General features: G+C 35.3%; 1 protein-coding gene across 1 annotated transcript in view; it reads left to right on the top strand.

Annotated features, from left to right (window-relative positions):
* Positions 1-24,211, top strand: part of ADK (adenosine kinase) — a 320,748-nt gene that overhangs the window by 191,336 nt on the left and 105,201 nt on the right. The window contains exons 5-6 of the mRNA XM_008062930.2: positions 5,644-5,679; positions 15,010-15,124. Coding sequence (XP_008061121.2) covers positions 5,644-5,679; positions 15,010-15,124 — 151 coding nt within the window. The remainder of the gene's footprint in view (positions 1-5,643; positions 5,680-15,009; positions 15,125-24,211) is intronic.

Here is a 24,211-nt window from a genome sequence, read left to right as displayed (position 1 = left end):
AAATTTTCTTTCCAGAATTTGCACACTTTGTGATTGAGCTGCTGACCACACTTGCTTTGAAGTTTTTATTAACCTAATTTGAATGAGAAATTATCTGAATTTTTCTTGCCATTTAACCTCTCTATAGTTTAGGTTCCTCATATATAAAATATGGAACAAAGAATCAGGCATTGGTTAGCTTGGTGCCTCTGACACTGCTGAGACTTTAATCAAGGTGTCAGCCAGGTTTGTAGTCATCTTGATGCTCAACTGGGAGAGGATCCACTTCTAAGCCCATTCCTGTGTCTGTTGGCAAGTCTCAAATCCTCACTGGTTGTTGGTTATGTGCCTGTCCATCAAAGTCCTCACAACATGGCAACTTATTGCCCCTAGAGTGAGGGCTCAGAAAGGGAAGGCATGGTAGGATCAAGAGGATGAACAAAACACCCCGTCACTTTTGTCATATGTTTGTTAGAAGCAAGTTACCAGATCCAGCCTGCAGTCAAGGGGAGGAGATTGTACAGGATCTAAATATCAGAATCAGGGACTATTGGGAGCCATTTTGAAGACTTCCTACTACACATATAATCCACAGATAGGACAAGTCGTTTAATGTACTCTAGACACTCTGGCACTCATTTGTTTATCCTGTGATCTTACCAAGAATTCAATGGGAAATGAATTCAATGGGAAATGAATTCAATGGGAAAATGATTTTACAGTTTCACATAAAATATTTCATTTATTCCTAGCAATAATCCAGTGAAATAGGTATTGTTAACCCTAATTTTATTGATAAACTGGTATGCTGAGTACCTTGCTCAATATTACACAGCAAATAAGCTGTAAAACTGCAACCTTAGTATAGGTCTTTTTATTCTAATCCCTATACTCTTTCCATGTGCCTGTCATGCCTCCTGATAGTACTATGTTGCATTTAAAGCCAATCAAAGAGAACATTATACCTCTAAATTTATATACAAATATGTGAATTTTTATTATATATATATTTTATACATATAGAAAGAGAAAGACAGAGAGATGATCTCCTGTCTTAGACTCTCATCTATACCACATCATTTAGAAGTTACAATAGATATTGTTTCAAGTATTACTGAATCAAAGTTGACTATCATTATGAGGTCTGTAAGCTATAGCAGTGGTAAACCTCTAGACAGATGCTGGTAGCCTGAATTTACACTTAGGAGGTAAATATTTGTTAGATACATAAACAAGCAAAATAAAAATGCAGAACTGATCTGGTGGCTCCATTCTTTTTTGGCTTGTCTATATACAGAAATCACTGTATTTTTATATAACTAAGAATAAGTAATTGAATTGCAGTAATAATATGAGCAAGTAATGGTTTTATTTTAATATTGATTACAGATCTTCTACTTTATAAGTGAGAACTTAAGTATGATCTAAGTACAGAGAAATAGTTTTCTCCTCAGTAGATGTCTTTCACACATAAACATGCAATTGAGTTTCTCTTTTCTATAATTTGCAAATTGTGCTTTTTAATAGTGGCTTTCTTATCCTTTTAAATATCTCTTCAAGGGCCAGGCGTGGTGGCTCACGCCTGTAAACCCAACAGTTTGAGAGGCCAAGGTGAGAGGATTCCCTGAGCCCAGGAGTTCAAGACCAGACTAGGCAACATGGTGAGACCTCACCTCTACAATAAAGAGAAAAAATTAGCCAGGAGACAGGATCGCCTGAGCCTAGCAGGTCGAGGCTGTAGTAGCTGTGATCATACCACTGCATTCCAGCCTAGGTAACAGAGTGAGACTTCAACTCAAAAAAAAAAAAATCTCTTAATGTAAGTATTCCATAGTTTTCATTAACCATGAATCTCAGCCTTTTTTTAAAACCTCTGTTCAAAAACCATATTTAGTTGTTGTTTTACCACCATCCTTTTAGCCTGGTTGGTAAAGCAGCAAGCCTACTGCAAATCCTAAGTGCCGTGGTATAGATGAGAACCTAAGACTTTAATTATATGTCATTTTATTCAAAACACTCAATTCCAGGAAGGAAAAAATGACTCTGTTGTTGTAAAAGACATATTATGTAAGTATCATTCATTGTAAACCAAAAATGATACTGTATTATAGCATAGACAATAATGAGGACTGATTCTGAAAATGTGACCTGACTGAGAAACTGAATAATAGTGAAAGTTATCAAAATGGAAAGAAGTGTAAATGTGAAATCCAGCCTTCTCAGAAATACTCTTTCCTGGCCTGTTTGGTTTTGCTTTTGTTGCTTGTCATGCATGAATGAAAGTGCTATACTCTCAGGGGAGCAGGAAAGCCTCTGTGTCGGTTGTTTATTTCCTTAATCCCTCCTCCTTTGTGATTTTTTATGTCAGATCTAAAATGGAAAGCCTGTAAATATAATGATTATCACATGGATAATCACCTGCATTAGGAACCGCCCTGCTCTCTATTCTAACCCGAGCTGTTCTCCACATGTCACATCTACTCTGCGGTTGCATTTTAACCTGACTGCTTCATTAGATTTGTGAAACTCAGTACGAGGCGCCCTGGGGCAGCACAGATGGGGACTTGCTTGTTTTCTTTTCTCACTTTTACTGCGAAGGCACACTAAAAAGTCCTTTTCAATTTAGTGCAATCGGTTCACTTGGAATTACCTCTGATATTTGGAACCTGCCTTACCCTTCTGCCCACCATCTATGCCCATTCTTTCTTGTTTTCTGACTTAATGCCTTTTCTTTCTGTCCCTCCATGCAGTGAATCTGGCAACGAAAATTCTGCTTAAAATTCTTACTGGATCAGACTGTTCCCCTGTGTTGTTTTGTTTGTTTTGCTGGGAGGGAAATATAAATGTTGTTCCATCATTTTATCTACAAACACTTTCAGATCAGAGGTTAGCTGTAGGAAAGTCTGCAGTGATATGAACCAGCTGCCCTCTCTAATAGAGTGACTTGGGGCACCAGCCCAAGATCAAAGGAAGGTGGGAGGAAGTCAGAAGATAAGATCATTTTAAGCCACAGAACAAGTGCTTAGCTTTTCTAGTGATAGGGCACAGCTTAACAAACGGGGAGGGGGGGGGCAATAAGATAGAAAATTGCGTTGACTTTTCTTAAGTAAGTTCTTCCTCTTTCAGAAATATGTTAATACCTGGAATAGTTTACAGTCTCCCAAGACCCAGTTTCCTTAAAAGATAATGATTTGAAATTTATATGTGTGTCTTCTTGCAGTTAGTCAGTTTTACACCATAACAGATCATAATTAATTTCTTACTACATTTGTATGAACAAAACAGGACGTTTTTAAAAATTAAACTACTGTATGTGAAATTTTAGTCCTCCAGATTCTTTAACTTTGTCTTATGGTCCTCTAGGGTTCTTCCATGCTTCTGATGAAGTTTCATATAAATACATAGTTCTAGCATAGCTTTTCTGTTGTCTCTTTTATATAAGAATTTGCTTGGTTAATTATGACAACATGGAAAACACCACAATGATATATTTTTAACCTTATCCTTTTCCCTGATATCCCAGCCAGCAAATACTGACTATGTAATGTACAAAGTTCTGGTGTAAGTAAATTATCAAGAGGCTAACCTTGCTTGCACCAGTTGATCAGTTGTCAAGATCATAATTCAATTCTTTTTTGTCCACACCAACTAGGGCTAACTTGGTCAGGCTTGTGTTTCTCTAGTGAATAGTGTTAAGAGGTTGTACTTTCAGCTCATCACTTTCTGTTTACTTCAGTGTTCAAAATCAAGCATTTCAGCCTTCCTAAACCTTCAAGATGGTTCTATAAATCTATATGCTATTAGTATATTGGGCCGTAAGTGCATATGTATATTTTTTTCTCAGTGTTTTCCTCAACATGTAAATAATGCCCAAATTTGTACAGAGACATTGACTGTACTTTCTGCCTTACATGGTTTGGTACAGCAGTCGTTTTAGTTAAGTTGGCTCTGCTCACTACTCAGGCTCAAATCCCATCCTTCTATTAATATCTCTTGGCAAAGATAATTTTGGAGGAATGTAAGTTAAGATGTAGAGGCTCTTGACAGTTGTCTGCAACTTTTTTCATTTTCAAGAGGGAAGTAGAGTTGAAAAGTAATATTGCCTCCATTTTCTATCAGTCCTAAAAAGTAAAATATAAGCACAAAGCAAAGTAACAAAGGGAAAGATTTTTGTTACACAGATGTGTTTTTGTCATTAGATAACCTGCTATAAGGGAATTAAGGTATATAATAATAAGTTTATGTCTTTTTTTTATACGCATTTCTCATTTATTTTCAATAAGATTGTCTTTAACATAGTTAAAATCTAGAAGAATTTTGTATACTAAAATATTTTTAACCATATGTATTTTTTAATAGTCAACTTTTGTTTCCCTGTCATCCCATAGTAAAGGGAAATTGGGAGCTTTTGGGGCTGTTTATTATAAAAATTTTCAAGCAGACAAAAAAGTAGAAGTACTGAACCCCACATACCACATAAATCTAGGTTTAACAGTTATTAACATTTGCCATTTTTTTGTTTTACTTTAAGTATTTTCTTGAAGTATCCAAAGGTAAATTATATATATCATGACATTTCATCCCTAAATACTTCATGATATATCTCTAAAAATTAAAGACATTTTTCTTATCAAACTGAAAACTCCTAATGTCTAATTTTCATTCAAAATTCTCAAGTTGTCCCAAAAATGTCTTTTATAGATGGTTTGCTCAAAACAGGGTCCTATTAGGGACCATACATTGCTCTTGGTCATTTTCCCCTTCCCACTTTATCATGACATTGACTTTTTAAAGAGACTAAGCTCATTGTCCTACAGAATATCCTATTTTATGGATTTGTCCATTTGCTTTCTCAGTGTATCCTTTAATTTGTTTCCTTATCTGTATTTCTTATAGACTGCAAGTTATTAGACTAAAGTTTGGATTAATTCATGTGAAAAATTTTTGACCAGAATATTTTATAGCTGATACTGTAAACTTCATACTGCACCATAACAAAAGGCACAGAATATTTGGTGATCCCATTATTAGTGACTATAAGTGATAGCATCGATCACTGGGTTAAAGTGATGACAGCTTGATCCTTCCATTATAAAGTTATGCTTTGCTCCCCGTGACCAGCATATAATCTAAAATACTTTGATTCCATGGAAATACCCAGTTCCCTATCATCCTTGCACTCGATGAATTTAACATCCACTGATGATCCTTGCCTGTAATAAATTTCATTATGAGGATTGTGAAAGGGTGCTTTTTCTGAATCTATACATTTATTAGCAGATATTCTTCTCTATAGACGAGCTTTCGGAGAGGTATTGTTTTAATTAAAAACATAACCACCAGCATATTCCTTAGATTTCAAGTGATTGTCTTTCTTTGCTGAGGTCAGAGCACCTGAACTCACTGTGGCAGGTACAGTAAAAATATGCACTACATCTTCTTTATTCCACCTTGTGAAGTGTGTTGACATTATGCTGCCTATTATTATTATTATTATTATTCCAAGGAAAAAAAATCTTTATTGGTGTAGGAATAAAAATCGAACTATGTGGGTATATTGAGATAATTGTATAAAAAGAAGACTGTTTGAATGAGTTTCAAAAATGGATTATTTCTTCATTACCTAGCACTTTATAATTAACTGTTCTTTTTTTTTAATTTCAGGAAGCTGCCACTTTTGCTAGAGAGCAAGGCTTTGAGGTGAGTTAACCCACAATTGCACACTAAACAGATCCTAAAGGTTTTTTCTAGCTGATAATGAAGTTCTTTTGGACAGTGATTGATGTGCTATTATACTCTCAGAGCCTCGCAGCAGTTGCCATGGAAACTTGGCAGTCGTCATGGTTTCTTTGTTCTGCCAGCACAGTGTTATGACGCACTCTGCTAGGTCTGCACCCAACATCGCCTACAGATGTTATTTATTGAATTTTGAAAAGCCTCTTGGGAAGCCAAGAGGTTGGGCACGGTTTCAAGCTGCCTCTGCAGATATGGGGCCTGTCAGTTTGTTCAGTTAAAAAGCTACCTCATTAGCTGCATTACATTTCATAAGGATTCGCTGCTAAAGCAGTGGTGGAGCAAGACTAAATAATGAAATATAATGTCGTTTAAATAATTTCAACCCTATCACATGTAGATTATCATTATGCAAATTAATTTCTGAAAGGTTGTACTTAGCAGTTGTTAGGGACTGATTAATGTAAATCCTCCTCATATAAACTTCCTGTTTGAACCTATTTTTTTCTTCTTTCTCCTCTTTTTTTGCGGGGGGAGGGAGTAGCATAAAATATATATAATTTTTCTGAAACAAAGTATCAATAATTGAATTTAATTTTCAAGTCCTGATTCTATGTTCCTGATACAAGTATTATCCTATCAAAATTCACAACTCCATGTGGTTGTTGTTGGCAACATTGAAATAACAGTCAAGACCATGTTTTTTATCTATATAACATCCATCTTGATTGTTAGAAAACAAAGACTAACATGAACGTAGGTTAATTGACAGAGAATTAACTAAGTTTATGAATCTTTTATGACAGCGATATTTATTGGGCCAGAATTATGCAGTATGCTGTTGTTCTGTACAGCAACTTAAAATGTTACAGGATAATAATTTTTAAAAACTTAATCTAACTAGAGCTGAAATATTGAAACTTCATCCTTACTTGCATACTCAGTATTGTCTATCATATAAAGAATTGGTGAGCATTGATTGGATAGTATTAGTTAACTTACTTTGAACTCTTTAAAGAAAGATATTATAGGAATTTATGATGGAACTCTTATTTAAACATGGAAAAGGCAGATTCGTCATTGAGTAACAAAGTAATACATGTGCATGTTATTCATGTCATAGGATTTAACAAACCAGGCATAGAGCTCTCCTCTTCATAGAGAAAGACAGTGAACATGTGATATAGGTATTCTACTCTCAAGAGCCTATGAAAAAACTATTTCAGGGTAAGAAACCCTGCTTCATAATACTCAATTATTGGAAACTGTGATTGTTTCCAGGAAGTTGCCTTTTTTCATTTTACCATATTCTAGTGAATACAGGGTTGAGTCACATGTAGAAAAAGGATTTCCAAGTTCTTGGGTTTTTTTAAAAGTTTCACTTTGTAATTTCCCAAATTATAAATTTGGCAACTATATACAGGGCAAAATATAATCAGAGGAATGTTCAATTTAAAAGTGAAACGTTTTGATCATGAGTCTATAAATGAAAGTTTTCACTCTTTTTTTAAAGTTTTACTGATTTTGAGTCTTTATATTAAAAAATTATATTCTGTCAGTATATCAAAATTCTCCACAAATGAAAGCTTATAGAACATAAATTTGTATCCTGTCATTGTGGCCATAAAAATTCTGTTTTGGGCTCTATAAAATAACCAATTCTGCAGATACTTAGAAATATAACATGTTTTGTAACAAATGACTATGATCCTGTAGTAACTGAATAGCAGTTTTTAAAAAATTAGTTTATTAAGCCTAATTCATATTTTTATTTTCCCCTTAAGCTGCTTTGAATATGCCTAGTTTACATTGTCTTAGCAATAAATTTCTTTTTCTGTTTTCTGTTAACCAGCACTATATTCACCTTCCCATTAGCTCTTACATACTGATTCTAGAAATGATTCTTTTTGCCATAAATCTGTCATAATTGATTAGAGCATATAGCAGAATGGTGATGATTATAATCACATACTTTATTACCTCCTGACATAGCAAAACTGTTTTGTCAGTGATATTGACAGTGATATGTTAGATTGGATAAAGTACATAGTGTCTTGATGTGTCTCTTCATGAGTTCTTGAAACCATTATTAGCATTGCAGAATATATATATGAGCCATGAGTGGCATAACCTCAAGTAAGCATTGTTTAAAAAGTATATTCTGTATATGGAATGCTATCTAGAGAAACTTAGTGATTTTGCAATGTTATTAAAGTTTATTCAGTTCGTTGTACAGAAATAGGAGTGTATAGGTTTGGTACTTGGTATTCTTTTTTTTTTTTTTTTTTTTTTGAGTTAGAGTCTCACACTGTCACCCAGGCTGGAGTGCAATGGCACACTCACAGCCACCTTAGCCTCCACCTGCTGGACTCAGGCAGTCCTTCCACTTCAGCCTTCCAACTACAGGCATGCACCACCATACCCAGGTAACTTTTTCATTGATTGTAGAGATGAGTTCTCGTCAAGTACCCCAGGCTAACCTTGAACCTGTGAGCTCAGATAGTCATCTCACCTCGGCCTCCCAAAGTGCTGGGATTATAGGCGTAAGCCACCACACCCGGTGGTATTTGGTGTTCTTAATGTATGGGAACAATCACTTTAAGTTTTCTGTATAGAGGTGTGTTAATGCTCTCAAGTCTAATGTGACAAACTAGACAAAAATCTATATTTTATCCCTGCTAACTTTGTTTACCTCTAAATTTGAAGCATGAATGAGAAGAGAGAAATGAAAAGATGAAAAGAAAGGAAGGGTGAGAATTTCTTTTTCTTCTCACCAGCACTGCTGTCCTACCCTCATTTCTGTTATAAATCCCAATCAATCCCAAAGCCACTGAGTATTGCCACTAGTGATCTGTCTGCTAACAGGCCAATCCAAATGCCTCTAAAAATAACCAGTGGTTTATTCATCAGAAAATATCCTCAATGGCATTGTTTATAATATTTTGGTTAACTTCTCTGCAAATTTAGATAATCTTTATTTAAAAAAAAAAAAACTTTAATCTTTAAAATGAATTGAACAATTTTCAGTGAGACGCAGCAGCTTAGGAGGACACTGGAGAATGAGATAAAAACTGGAGCTGGGCAGAGCACAAAGCAGAAGAGAGAGGATTTTTATATATATATAGGTGATGGAAAATTTCATAGTGCCTGATTTAAATGACAGACCTGCTAAGAATTTAAAATGACAATTCTTGGGGTAAAAAGTTTCATAAGGCCTTTTATTATTCTGGAAAATCAGTTCATACTATGATGTGTTTTTAAATCTACCTTTGATTGAACTGAACCAATTAAAGGTTTGTATTTTTAGAACATAAATAAAAATAAGGTGCTTAAAAACATGTTTAATTACGAAGCATTTTAAAAACTATTGCAAATTGATATAAATTAAATAAAATAAAGAAAATACCTCCAAAATCTAAATATAGATATTCTCTGTGTTTTCATTGTCTCTGCAAAAGAGTATTTGTCAAATGATGAAGAGAATTCATATATTCTATATTGGATCATTTATTCAATTTTACTCCAAACAAAACAAATTTTAATTTTTTTTAATTTTAGATATCTAAGAATACTTCTATCCATAGAAGAAATAAAACAATCCTTTTCCGTGTTTCTGTTTCTACCATAGCCCTTGACTATTCAGAAGATTCCAGACTTTGTAGTCTTTCTTTGACCAACAGAGAGAGTATATCATTTTATACCATTGAGAGAAAAAAATAAATTGAACTATCCAGCACAGCACCTATAAGCCACATACAGCTGTTTAAATTGGTTTATTAAAACTAAATAAAACTTAAAATTCAGTCCCCCACTGGGCACATTCTGAGTACATTATTGGATAATGAAAATATAGAACATTTATATCATCACAGAAAGTTCCATTGATCAGCATAGATAGAAAGTCCACAGAGAATATTCAGGAAGTTTTGATTTCCAAATAATTTTCTAAGGTAATTCTAAAGTTTCTGTGTTCTTCACAGATATAAAGAATACAATGAGTGATCACCCAGAGTTTCAGAGTTTCTGACAATAAGATGCTAAATTAGGTCCTGCTGGCTCAGAGAGTATAATGCTGTTTTTATAAGTACCTGAACCACAAAAGAAGACAATTTTAAAACAGTTTGATTAAGGGAAAGAAATAAGATAGTCTCCTAATTATCTTTATTTAATCATTTATTTATTCAAAAATTATTTAGTGAGCACTTATTATATGCCTACCATTCTGCAGACCCTGAAGGCAAAATAGAAGTGACCAGAGAGTATTATGAACGAGAATGTGGAAGTGGTGCCCATTTTAGTTATGATAGCTATGAAATGACTCTAAGAAAGTAAAACCTGAAAATATGAATATCTAGTAACAACAAACAAATAAATAGGGGACCACATTTCAAACAGAGGAAACAGGAACATGAAGACCTCCAAACAAGAAAGAACATAATGTACTATGTACTCCAGGAACTGACAGAAGGCCAATGTGACTAGAATGGAGTGAATGAGGAGAGAATATGAGATCAGGCTGACTACTGACACATCATATAAATAGCATAACTATTATAGGAGTTTCTGTTTGGAAAACAAAACAGAAAATGGTATGACTACATGATACAATGTATGGGAACACTATAATTGGTATTCTACAGAAGTAGGTAGATTGTGACAGGATCATTTAACCTTTATATCACTAGCTTGTTAAAAATTGAAGAGAGTATTTTCTTTGATTTGGAAGACAGTGCTAAATTTAAGGTATGTGAGCACCAATGATAATAAAAGTAGAATTTTGCATTCATAAAGTGCTTCACAGTTTGCAAAACCTTTTCCAGCACATTGGTAATACATTTAATGTTTACACAACTTTGGGAGGTAGATGGGGTGGGCATGTATTGCTACATCAGTTCAACAGATAAAAAATAGGCTATATGACTTGTTCAAGGTCACATAACTAATACATATTGGAGCAAAAATCAGAGCTCAGTTCTGTATGTCTAGTACTCTTTGTATTAACTGGATGACCTTCTCTCTCACATTCTAACTTTTTGGAAGATATTAGGTTTCAAAATGATCTTGAAAAATGCGAAATAGCTTTTTTTTTTTTTTTTGAGTCGGAATCTCACTCTGTCGCCCAGGCTGGAGTACAGTAACACGCTCATGGGATCACCACAACCTCAACCTGCTGACCTCAGGGGATCCTTCTGCCTCAGCCTCCCAAGTAGCTGGGACTATAGGCACGCGCCACCAAGCCCAGCTCATTTTTTAAAAATTTATTGTAGAGATGAGTTGCCCAGGCTGATCTCTAACCCCTGGACTCAGACAGACCTCTGGCTTCCGCCTCCCAAAGTGCTGGGATTATAGCCGTGAGCCAGTGTGCCCGGCTAAGAAATAACTCAAAAACTGAAATTCTCTGGGATAAAAATACAAGCTAAAATAATTGAGAAAAAGTAGCAAACTTAAATACATACACAATTGTGTAAGCTTTCTACTCATTCTTCTTTCTCCTCCTCCTCTTCATCTTTCTTCTCTCTTATTAGATACTATAACTGAATTCTTTTTATTTTTCTTTTTCACTTTTTAAAAAAATAGAGGCAGGGTACCCTCTCACTCCATTGCTCAGGCTACTTTCAAATTCCTGACCTCAAGCTATCCTCCTGCGTTAGTCTCCCAGAGTGCTAGAGTTATAGGTGTGAGCCACCATACCCAGCCAGACACTATAATTGAATTCTCAATATTTAAAATTCTTGAGGCTCTTTCTAGAGATTATGGGGCAACCTAAGGATGTGACTATTTTAGGGAGTATTAAAATGATAGTAATTAGAGGAAAATTAGTGTTTACTAAGTTCTTAGCATACATTAAGCTGTTTCATTTACCTCATTCTCTTGCATCCTCACAGCAACTATTTTTAACTTTTTATTTTAAAATAACTTTAGTCTTATAAAAATTGCAAAGAGAGTACAGAATTTCCACATACTTTTCACCCAGCTTACCCTAATATTAACATATTACTTAACCAAAGTATAATGACCAAAACCAGAAAATTAAGTGTTAACACAATACCAGTAACTGAACTTCAGGCTTTATTCTGACTTCACCAGTTTTTTCCTCTAATTTCCTTTTTGTGTTCCAGGATTTAATCCAGGATCCCACATGCATTTATTTGTCATGTGTCCTTAGTATCCTCCAATCTGTGATACTTTCTCACTCTTTCCTTGTTGTTTATGACCTTGATACTTTTGAAGAGTACTGACCAGTCATTTTGTAAAATATCCCTCAATCTGAGTTTGCCTGATATTTTCTTATTAAGTTGGGGTTATGCATTTTTGGCAGGAAACCCACACAAATAATGTGCCCTTCTCAGTTCATCATATATGGGAGGTACATAATGTCACAATGTCTCATTGCTAGTAATGTTAACCTTGATCATTAGATTAAGGTGATGTCTGCCGGTTTATCCTCTGTAAAGTTACCAGTTTCCCATTATAATTAATAAATATCTTGGAAGGGATACTTTTGGACTGTGCAAATATCCTATTTCATGCACACATTTTAGCATCGCTAAATTGATCACTGATTTAAGGTGATGTCTGTCAATTTTCTCTGTGGTGACATTACTATTTTTTCTTTTGTAATGATTAATATCTTAGGGGGAGATACTTTGAAACTGTGTAAATATACTGATTTTTCTTCAAACTTTCACCCACTAATTTCAGCATACTTAGTTCCCGACATCTTTTCACAGGAATTATTTTATTAGTTTTGTAGACGAGGAAATAGAGCTTTAGAAAGATTTATTAACTTGCTCAAGGTCACATAAATAGAAAGTCAAGGTCTGCCGTATTCTAAAGTTCCTTCTGATTTCATTGTTCTGTTAAGATATGTGAGCCTAGATGTAAGAGAAAAGAGCCTATGGGGAGACACTGAAGGGGAAATACTGTAGAACTAGAAATAAAGTTTACATAAATCTGGAAAGGTTTGTGTTTTGTATTTGGAAAGTTTATTTCAACCTTTAATTGCCATTTTTATAAGGTTTCATTTGAGACAAGAAACATTTCTTTGATTAGATTACCAGAACTCTCATAACAAAATATATCTTTCCATAGCATTGGTAGAAAACAACCAAGGAATCTTATTCATAATTTGCTCCTTGAAGAAAGACCTCTTTTTAAAACATCTAGTACATGCATAAGATTATGCTTTCAAGATGATAAAGTGAATATGTTTGCCTCTTATCTTTATTAAATGTGAACTGTGCTTAATCATAAGCAAAAATCCTATAGCAATAAAATATATTTGTGCTAAGGAAATTGGCAGAATATATGTGAGTCATTTTAATTAAATGTCTACATTTATTTATTTAAGAGTGTGAAGATGCTGTTATGTGGCATTTTTTGATCCTTTCAATTGTTATTAGTCATTTATCCCAGAATCTGAGGGAATCTCTTTTCTCATCAGAGTTCAGGCTTAGTTCTGTTCTAAAATGAGCAATTGAAAGCGAAACAGTCAGCATGTTTGAAGTCGGCAGCATTGCCCTACTATAAGGAACTGTTCTTTTCAGAGACAACAGTCCTCTGTAAGTCATCCTGTTAGGTATATTAAAGCTTAACTTCATATATTATCTTGAATTTGTTAAGTATTTAGTGAATACATAACACATAAATATTCCACTACAGATTGTCATACTCTTAAGAATGTTCAGTTTCTGATGTTGCTTGTAGCCATTGTAACCCACTATGACTTGTCTGCTTTGCTTATCTGAATTTTTCTCTCCTATATATCCTTTTTTACCTCTCCTATATATCCTAAGATATGCCACTTAGATATATTTCCCTTTTGACATATATTTTTTCTCTGTAACTATTTGAAACTTTCCACAGTGATAAGCTACCAACAAAGCACAAACCATGAGCAGTTTTAGAGACCCACCAAATACAGACATCGATTTTTGTTATCAAAAATGACTGAAAACACAATTGTAAAAATTCTGCTTTAGTTCAAGAGTTAGGTTTCAATATTTCAGAACATTTATTATATAAAACTTCATGGACTATGTGGTGTGAAAAACAGTATCAGGGTTTGACAATTTGTAATTTTTAAACTTTATCTTTTTTATTTTTTTGAGATGGAGTCTCATTCCATCGCCCAGGCTGCAGTGCAGTGGCACGCTCATGGCCACCCCAGCGTCAACCTGCTGAGCTCAGGCAATCCTTCCACCTCAGCCTTCCAAGTAGCCGGAACTACAGATGTGCGCTACCACGCACGGCCAATTTTTTGATTTATTATAAAGATGAGGTCTCGCCAAGTTGCCCAGGCTGTTCTCGAACCTGTAGGCTCAGGCAATCCCCTCACCTTGGCCTCCCAAAGTGCTGGAATTACAGACTTGAGCCACCACGCCCAGCCTAAACTTTATCTTTTTTTTTAATGAAAATTCAGTCTTTGTAGGAAAAGGTTAGATTTTTTTCTCTCATATCAGTCCTTTGAAAAACTGGGCATTATAGCAACTGTATTATTTCCAAAGTCAGCATCATTATGCTCTGTAAACCTCTAAGATAATTAAATATTCTTCTTTTTAAAAAACTCTCTTTAATTAGCAATTGAAAAATGAGTAGATATCTGCTGATACTACATAATTTATTTTTTAAAGTATGATAATAGTTATGTGATCATGTTTAAGACATTACCTTTCAGAGATACATACTAAAACATCTATAGATGTAATTACATAATACTTGAAGTTTGCTTCAGAATAACGTGAAAGGCAGGTGAGTGACAGTATAGATGAAATACGGTTCATAGGCCAGGTGCAGTGGCTCATGCCTGTAATCACAGCACTTTGGGAGGCTGAGGCAAAAGGATTGCCTTACCCCAGGGGTTCAAGACCAGCCTGACATCTTGGCAATACCTCGTCTCTAGAATAAATGAAAAGTTATCTGGGCATGGTGGCGCGCACACCTGTAGTCCCAGCTACTTGGAAGACTGAGGTGGAAGGATCACCTGAGCCCAGTAGGTCGAGGCTACAGTGACCATGAGCATGCCCCAGCACTCCAGGATGGCTGACAGAGTGAGACTCCAACCCAAAAAAAAAAGAACTAAGGTTCATTATAAATCTAAAATGTTTGCAGATTGATGGTTCCTTAGAAGTTTATTGGACTATTCTGTTTACTTTTGTACATGGTTAAATTTTAAAACTATATCTCTTAATAGATTTTAAGGTCTTGTTTTGATTATCAGAAGCTAAATTGTTAAATCTACTAGTAAAGTTTTGCTTTACTGTACTGGTATGATATTTTTCTCCTTTCTATTAATAGACTAAAGACATTAAAGAGATAGCCAAAAAGACACAAGCCCTGCCAAAGATGAATTCAAAGAGGCAGCGAATCGTGATCTTCACCCAAGGGAGAGATGACACCATAATGGCTACAGGTACATGTGAGAATATGTGACAGATTAAGTATTATGAGGATTAATCATTTTTAACAAAGTTATGTATTCTTTTTATTATGAGATAATCAAAGCAATGTACCTTTTATTTTAATAAATATTTCTGTCCTCTATTTCAGTAGAAAGTATTTCATTTTCAAGATGATTTATTAAAATTCAATGGAATAAAACCACTTTGATATAATTTATTTACTTTGATATTTTGGTGATTTGTCAGTCAGGAAATGTTATTCCTAAGGAAAAAAAGGAATAAGAATACATTATAGGCCGGGCTCAGTGGCTCAGCCTGTAATCCCAGCACTTTGGGAGGCTGAGGCTAATGGATTGCTTGAGCCCGCAGGTTCAAGACCCACCCGGGCAACTTGGCAAGACTTCATCTCTACAATAAATAAAAAATTAGCCAGGCATGGTAGCGCACGCAGAAGGATCGCTGGAGCCCAGCAGGTCGAGGCTGCGGTGGCCAGGAGTGTGCCACTGCATTCTACCCTGGGTGACAGATTGAGACTCCAACTCAAAAAAAAAAAAAAAGAATACATTTTATTTATAAAATACCTGGGCTAGAATAAAATAGATTTACTCAATTATAAGCAAGTAAAATCCAGAAATAAGCTACTTCCTTAGTTTTTCCTTCAAGAAGAAAATCTCACTTTTGGTTTTACTCAGCCATCTCTTTTATAGCATTAATAAAAATAAAATAGGAGTTTCGTCTAGTAAACAAACATGTTATTGATTAAAATGATTGATATTGTGAATATGATGCTACCAACTATTAAAGCCAAAATATAAAAATTTTAGTTCTGTCTGAACCATTCAGATTAAAACCAGTCTATTGATTAATAATTATCATAAACAATAGCAATTATTAAATTTGGGTTTGTTCAGTTACTCTGCTGAACACAGAAATGTAAACTATGAGCCTTAAATATCTTACTGGGAAATAAAATTAATACTTATAAAATATAAGTACAAAATAAAGTACAATTATATATCTTGGCAAGACCTCGTCTCTAGAATAAATGAAAACATTTATGGTGTAAAATATGGGTTATATTGACTCAGAGGATATGAATAAAGCTTGAAGAAAGAGGTTACAATGAATATGAACTAAATTTTTGTTGAATTAAATATAAAGCCTGAAAAGGGTCAGTGATGAAATTATCATCAAAATGTGGGTCTAAGGGACCCTTTATTTTATTTACTTCTTTTTTAAAATAAACTTTACTACATATATTTGAGGTTTACAACATAATGCCATGGGATACATAGATACATATATAGATATGTAGATCGGCTTTCTTATTTTAGAATAGTCAGAAACAAAGTTCAAAAGATTTGCTTTAAAAAATATTTGTTTCAAAATAATTCAGTGAGTGGCAGTTAAACTGGGTATAGATGAAATGAGACTAGTCATTAATTAATTATTGAAGCCAGGCAATGGACATTTGGGGGGGGTTCACTGTTCTATTATCTTCACTTGTATATTTGTTTGAAATTATCCATAATTCAAACTTTAAAAAAGAAAGAAAAGTAAAAAATAATTTTTCAAACAAGATTCAGAGATGTTAAGTGGTTTTCCCAAGATACATTGATATCCTTGCTGAGTCTTGAATTCTAGGAAAGATTTAAAGAAAGGAAGGCAATCCAGGCAAAGAGGTCGTGTCAGCAAAGGCACCAGGTACTTTGTAATCTCTTTATTGTTGTGGCAAGAAAAACCATGTTGTTAATTTGTGTAAGAAAAAAAAAAAAAAACCATGAAAGGATATCTCTACATCAATACAAACTAGCTGAATTGCTTTCTTCCTATAGTACGTGGCCTATTCCTGTCTTAGCAGGCTTCTTATGTCATGGGAACTGTAGTACTACCTTCAGATTCATAAAATATTCTTTGGTTGCTCTTTCTGGAGATACTCATTTTAAGGCTTTATATATTTTCAGTATACATGATGTACTACTGTCTTCCTCATTGTGATTTTGCACAATTTTCCCAATATCGAAAATTAGCCTCCTCATCTTATGACTGAATTTCCTTGTGACCTCATTTTATTGTTTATTGAATCTATTAAATCATTCTTAAGAATGATTGCAAGTAGGAATTTATTTGAGGAAAGACACTGGCTAATCTTTGCTGTTCATACCATATGAAAATGAACTTAAATTAGAGGATGCACTATATCTGCAATGCGTGGTAAATACAAGATGGATAGAGAATCTGTTCAGTGGTGTCAGCTACAAAAGTAAACATGATAAATGTTAATGCAGTTTTGAGCCCTGGGATAAGCTATTCAGCGCACAAGCATAGCTGAATCTCTTTGCTATGTTGTTATTCATGGCAGCCAAATAAATGTCAATAATAAAAGAGAATTAAAGATTTTCATTTCCCAGAGGCAGTCCTCTAATACGGCTTGATCTTTCATTTCATTTGTAATTCGTTCTCATGTCAGGATGCAATCATTCGCCAGGCTCTGGGTGTCATGTTAAGTCATTTAATAATGATTAAGAACATAAAAATGCTTGGCCTGTGGGGCAATTCACAAAAGAGATGCCAATTTGTTATTGTTTTCCCTCCTTTCCTCTTGAATATGGATCAGCTTTTTCCCACCCCCTAGCATTAAAATACTAGTGGAAGATAGGGAGGGAAAGTGTCCCTTAATTTACCATAAGTGACATTCCAGAATGGCACAAGAAAGTGCTAACACACTTATTAAGACACTAATTAGGAATCATTATGCCTTAAACCTTACACTGTAGAGTATTTTTAAATGATCACACAGTTAAGTTTGCAGCATTTAGCAATAAATGTAACAAAATTCATTTCCTTGGAATTTTATTCTACAAACCTATTTCCTTTTGAGATATGGTATCTATGAACTACTCTATTTTATCTTATAAATTTAATTCCTTACATTCTTCTCATTTAAATTGCCTATAAATCTAAAGTCTTTTAAACTCACTCTGTCTTTTTGGTCATCCCCTTTTTCAGATTGGGCTTATATCCAGCCCAGAGGTTCTGTCACATATCAATCATTGTTCAGTCCTTGCAAACTAATTGAGTTCCAAAATTTTTTTTTTGAGGGAAGGTTGGGCACTAGACAGTATTAACAGTAACAGACTGTTCAATTCCACAATTCTGGGTATATACCCCAAAGAATTGAAAGCAGGAACTCAGATATACGTGCACCCATGTTCATGGCAGCATCATCCACAATAGCCAAAAAGTGAAATCAGCCCAAGTGTTCACTAACAGACAAATGGATAAACAAAATGTGATATATACCCACAATGGAATATTATTCAGCGTTGAAAAAGAAGGAAGTTCTGACACATACTACAACATGGATGAACCTTAAAGACATTATGCTAAGTGAAATAAGCCAGACACAAATGGATAAATACTGTATGTTTTCACTTTATATGAGATGCTTAGTCAACTTCCTAGAACCAGAAAGTAGAATAGTGGTAGTCAGGGACTAGGAGAAGAAAAATCGGGAGTTATTGTTTAAAGAGTATAAAGTTTCTGTTTTGCAAGATGAAAAAAGTTGTGGAGATGGGTGGTGGTGATGGTTGAACAACAGTATCCATGGCACTAAGCTATATATTCAAGAGTGGTTAAAATGATAAATTTTATGTTATGTCTATTTTACCACAGCTTTAAAAAATTAAGCATATCAAAGCAAAAAGTGAGACACTGGGGATGAAGGCAGAAAAGACTCAGTCCACTTTGATCCTTTTAATAAATATTGAATGAACTGGTTTAATAACATGAGAGTCAAATGAAGAAAATCATTTATGTGTCTATGAACTTTAGAAAAACTAACCATATTCTTTACCTTTTGGACAGCAGCTACTAATAAAAACCATTATGTATCTATCTATATATATACATATATAGTGCTTTATAGAAAGTTTAAATTCACCCAAGTTTCTGTACTAAATAAATCACTAAAAATTGGAAAAAGCAATAGGACTTTTGTTCTAAGTTGAAGATAATGCATTTCACACAGTGGCTCTTATGAAACAGTAAAATAAATCCGCTAAAAAACAAATAGACTTTTCTGAATACTTTTCTTCAAGGAGATGTATGAGCATGTGGGTGGTAGGGTCTGGGGGAGGGGGAGATGTGGGGTTGTGTATTTGTTGAAAAAGTTCCCTGACTTTGAGAATCATTGGATTAGGTGATTTGTTAATGTTGTCTCAAGTTCTGTGATCCTGTGGAATCGTGAAAACAAAACCTCTCTTTTAACAGATGAGTATAGTTCTTCAAAAAGTTGGGCCTTAGTAAACGCTTCTCTTTTTTGATTCATCAAAAAGTATTGGCCAGGCTCAGTGGTTCAGCCTGTAATCCCAGCACTTTAGGAGACCGAGGCGAGTGAATTGCCTGGATCCACAGGTTCCAGACCAGTCTAGGCAACTTGGCAAGACCTCATCTCTACAATAAATAAAAAAAAATTAGCTAAGCATGGTAGCACACGCCTATAGTTCTGGCTATTTGGAAGACTGAGGCAGAAGGATCACTGGACCCCAGGAGGTCAACACGGGGGTGGCCGTGAGCATGCCACTGCATTCCAACCTGGGTGACAGAGTGAGACTCCAACTCAAAAAAAAAAGTATCAAGGACCTATCCACTCTTATAAGAGGTCTACGGATTACATGGTCTCCCACTTTTGAAATGCTTATAATTTAAAATAGTTATATCCCAGTGTCCTTTGTCATTTTATCATAAATAAATGAAGGTTTTGAAGTTACTTGTCTTTGTGTTCCTGAGTACTTAAAGAAACATGTTACCTCATCTGCTAGTTAAGTTTTCATCTTCCATGAAAACACTCAGTGCTGTCCACCACTCTGTAAGAAAAGGTTACTGTGAATTGTAATTTTGGTAGGCATAAAGTAGAGAAAGTATGCAATAGAAAATGCAAACTAAAGGAAAGCAATCTCAGCAGTTGAAAAAATTATGGCAGCATGTCATCTCAACTCCTACTGCTACAAAATATTTAATATAAGTCATTTTGAAAATGTTATCTCTACTATAGTGAAATCAATTTTAAATGATGATCTTGTTGGCCATAGGTTGGTAGTGGTAAGGATAGAACACATTAAGCAGCAGTTTTAAATACCTGGATATGGCATTCTTAGACAAAAGATCTTACCAGGTAAGATTTTAAGGAAAATATATTTCTTATCTATGAATAGGAATGACTAAGTTATTAGTTCATTTTTCTTTTTGAGGTTATTATAGCTGCAAAAGATGAAGTCCTTCAATTAGCTAAGAGGTTGAAGATAATGTAGAGTAACATGTGGAACTCACATTCTTGACAAAATAATATCTTTTGGACATGATTCATATAGTTTAGTGATCTCTAGTCTAAAGAAATGAGACTCCTTTCAACTCCCACCTTTCTGTTAAATAGGATCCTCCTGGAATGCAAAATGAGACATAACCTATACTAGGCAAATGTAAGCCCTGTTATAGCATTGATTTCTGAAGGACCTTTAAGTCAGATTTGTTGATATAGATTACATATGTTAAAAGTCACAAAAAAGCCAGGCTCGGTGGCTCAGCCTGTAATCCCGTGCCTCGGGAGGATGAGGTGAGTGAATTGCCTGAGCCCACGGGTTCGAGACCCCCCTGGGCAACTTGGTGAGACCTCATCTCTACAATAAATCAAAAAATAAGCCAGGCGTGGTAGCACGCGCCTGTAGTTCCAGCTACTTGGAAGACTGAGGCGGAAGGATCGCCGGAGCCCAGCAGGTCGAGGCTGCAGTGGCCACTCCAGTCTGGGCCACAGAGTGAGACTCCAACTCAAAAAAAAAAAAAGTCACAAAAATGTTACTAAATAACGTATAGCAACCATTGCAATCAAAATATTGAACACCTCATGCAGTTTGCATTGAAGTATAATATGCATACAGAACTGGCATTTTTTCATCAAGTGGACACACCTGAATATCTACAACTAGGTCAGAAAATATAACATTCCTAGCACTTTAGAAGCCATCCCTGTGCCCCCTCCTAACCACTATCCCCACCAAAGTTAACCAGTATCCTGGCTTCTACTATTAACAATTAGTTATGCTTCTGTTTGAAATGGCATCACCCAATGTGTAGACTTTTTGTCTGGCTCTGTCCCCATCATTTTTTGTGCACTTCTTACTTCTTGGCAATGTAAGATGCCCCAGGCTCATGTATTTTCTCTGTCTCTGTCCTGGAATCAACCATTTTTCCAAGGAACTGTGATTCTTTTTACTGCAGAATGATTTTTAGAAACCCAGATCTGGGTGCTAGATATGCTCTATGTACCTTGTGTGTCGTTGCTTCTAGGTCCTCTTAGCAAACAGAGGTTGGCAATGTTTATGTATGCATGATAACCTGTGCATTCATCTATATTTATTTTTATATCTGTGTGTCTCTTTATATATTCAAAAACCATGAAGTCATACTGATAAACTTTATTCCAGTCCAACAACACTGAGTTCATAATGCAGTCATCCTTCCTTATTTATATAACTTCTTCCTCTAACATTAGAAATCCTGGCTCTAATTTTCTAAAATATATTTACTTGTTTCATCCTAAAGAAGTTTTTATTTGCTTATTCATACCCTTGTGAGAAACAAATTTACTTACTAGAGTACAGTATTTGCTTACAGTTATTTTTGGTTTTAGTCAGTGTCCAGTCAAAATGCTGTTAATCAAAGTAGCTTAAATTAATTTTTTTATTCCGTCCACTTCAGTGTGGTTACATAACTCATTTATTATACAGGTAGGTTCAAATATTAAAGTTTGGATTCCATTTTTGTTTCTTTTCACATTCTGACTGATTGGTTGTTGTTGTTATTTTTCCAGTAAATAAAATTCACTTTTTGTAGTGTCAGGCTCTAAGAGTTTTAACAAATATGTACGATCATGTAACCACCACCATAATTATTACAGAAGATTTACATTATTTAGTTTTGGATTATCAGAGGGTGGTACCAGTGGGACAGCTCTAATTGTTCCACATCTTCACCACCATTTACTACTATTCATCTTTTTAATATTAGCCATTCTGATAAATATCTTGTAATGATCTTGATTGTAACTGTACTGATGTGTAATGAGGCAGGGTGCCTTTTCATCTACTTACTGACTTTTGGATATCTTCTGTTTTTTTTTTTTTTTTTTTTTTGTTGAGTTGGAGTCTCACTCTGTCACCCAGACTGGAGGGCAGTGGCTGCTCCCGGCCACCTCAGCCTCGACCTGCTGGGCTCCGGGATCCTTCCGCCTCAGCCTTCCAAGTAGCTGGAACTACAGGCGCGCACTACCACGCCCGGCTAATTTTTGATATTTTGTAGAGATGAGGTCTCGCCAAGTTGCCCAGATGGGTCTCGAACCTGCAGGCTCAGGCAATCCACTCACCTTGGCCTCCCAAAGGGCAGGATTATAGGCTGAGCCACCGAACCCAGCCGGATATCTTCTTTTGTGGCGTTCCTGTTGAAGTCTTTTGCCCATATTAGATTGTCTTATGGGTTTATAATTCTTTTCTACAGTTTGTGTACAAGTCTTTTGTTAGATAAATATATTGTAAATAAACAGAAGCTCTTCATTTTAATTAGTCCAATTGTTTTCACCTAATGATTACTGCTTCTCATGAATCAAAAATTAGCCAGGTGTGGTAGCGCGCGCCTGTAGTTCCAGCTACTTGGAAGGCTGAGGCAGAAGGATCGCCGGAGCCCAACAGGTCGAGGCTGCGGTGGCCGGGAGCAGCCACTGCACTCCAGTCTGGGCGACAGAGTGAGACTCCAACTCAAAAAAAAAAGAAAAACTTAGCATATCTCAAATATGTGAAGATACTCTTCTACTTTTTCTGTTTTTCTAAAACTTATTATTTTACTCTTTTCAACTAGCACAATTCATCTAGGATTAATTTTTATATGTGGTGTGGGGTGGGGGATATGATTCATTTCTTTTGCCCATGTGAATAGCCAGTTGACCCAGCTTCATTCATTGATAGAAGCATCCTTTCCCTAACTGCTTACACTAACAACTTTGCCACGTTTCAGGTAACCTTACATCTGCGAGTCTTTTCTAGAGTATCTCTTCTACTGTTCTCATTCTCTATCCCTTACCGATTACACACTTTCCTAGTTACCTTGGTTTATAGTCAGTCTTTTTATCTGGTAATAATGATCTTCCCACTTTTTTCTTCAAGATTATCCTAGCTTGTCTTGGCCCTTTGCGTTTCTACATAAATTTTAGAATCAGCATGTTGATTGCCACCACAAAAAAATCTTTTTAATTAGAGTTTTGTTCCAGATTATATTGAATCTGCAAGTCAGTCAGGAGATAATTTTCTCCTTTTTACGTTATTTTGTCCTCCAATTCATAGAGTATTTTTCTCTATTAATTTCTGTAGTCTTCAATTTTCTGAAAATGTTTTGTTATTTTCAGTGTAGAGGTCTTGTATTATGTCTTTTGTAAGATTCTTAATTGATATTTTTGGTGATATTTTTAAATGACATTCCTTTAGTTTTTTGTTTCTTTTTTTTCCTGGTCTATATATATTTTTTAAATAATGGCCTTTTTACCTTTTTACATATCAACTACAATAATTTATCTGTTAATAATTTTTTTTCTTTTTGAGTTGGAGTCTCACTCTGTTTCCCAGGCTGGAGAACAGTGGCATGCTCACGGCCACCCGGGCGTCAACCTGCTGAGCTCCGGCGATCTTTCCGCCTCAGCCTTCCAAGTAGCCAGAACTACAGGCACGTGCTAGCATGCCTGACTAATTTTTTATTTCTTGTAGAGACGAGGTCTTGCCAAGTTGCCTGGGCTGGTCTTGAGTCCATGAGCTCAGGCAATGTACTTCCCTCGACCTCCCAAAGTGCTGGAATTACAGGCTGAGCCACCAAGCCTGGCCAATTTTGAATTTTTTTATTTTTATTTTTATTTTTTGAGTCAGCATCTTACTCTGTCACCCAGGCTGGAGTGCAGTGGCACACTCACAGCCACCCAAGCGTCGACCTGCTCAGCCTTCCAAGGAGCCAAAGCTACAGGCGAGCAACCACATATGACTTTTTTTTTTTTTTTTTTTAAT

The sequence above is a fragment of the Carlito syrichta genome, unplaced genomic scaffold, assembly GCF_000164805.1.
Source record: "Carlito syrichta isolate Samal-C Ts95f unplaced genomic scaffold, Tarsius_syrichta-2.0.1 Scaffold305927, whole genome shotgun sequence".
Classification (NCBI taxonomy): Eukaryota; Metazoa; Chordata; class Mammalia; order Primates; family Tarsiidae; genus Carlito; species Carlito syrichta.
Note: the sequence above shows the minus strand (reverse complement) of the source record. Positions and strands in the feature narration are given on the sequence as shown.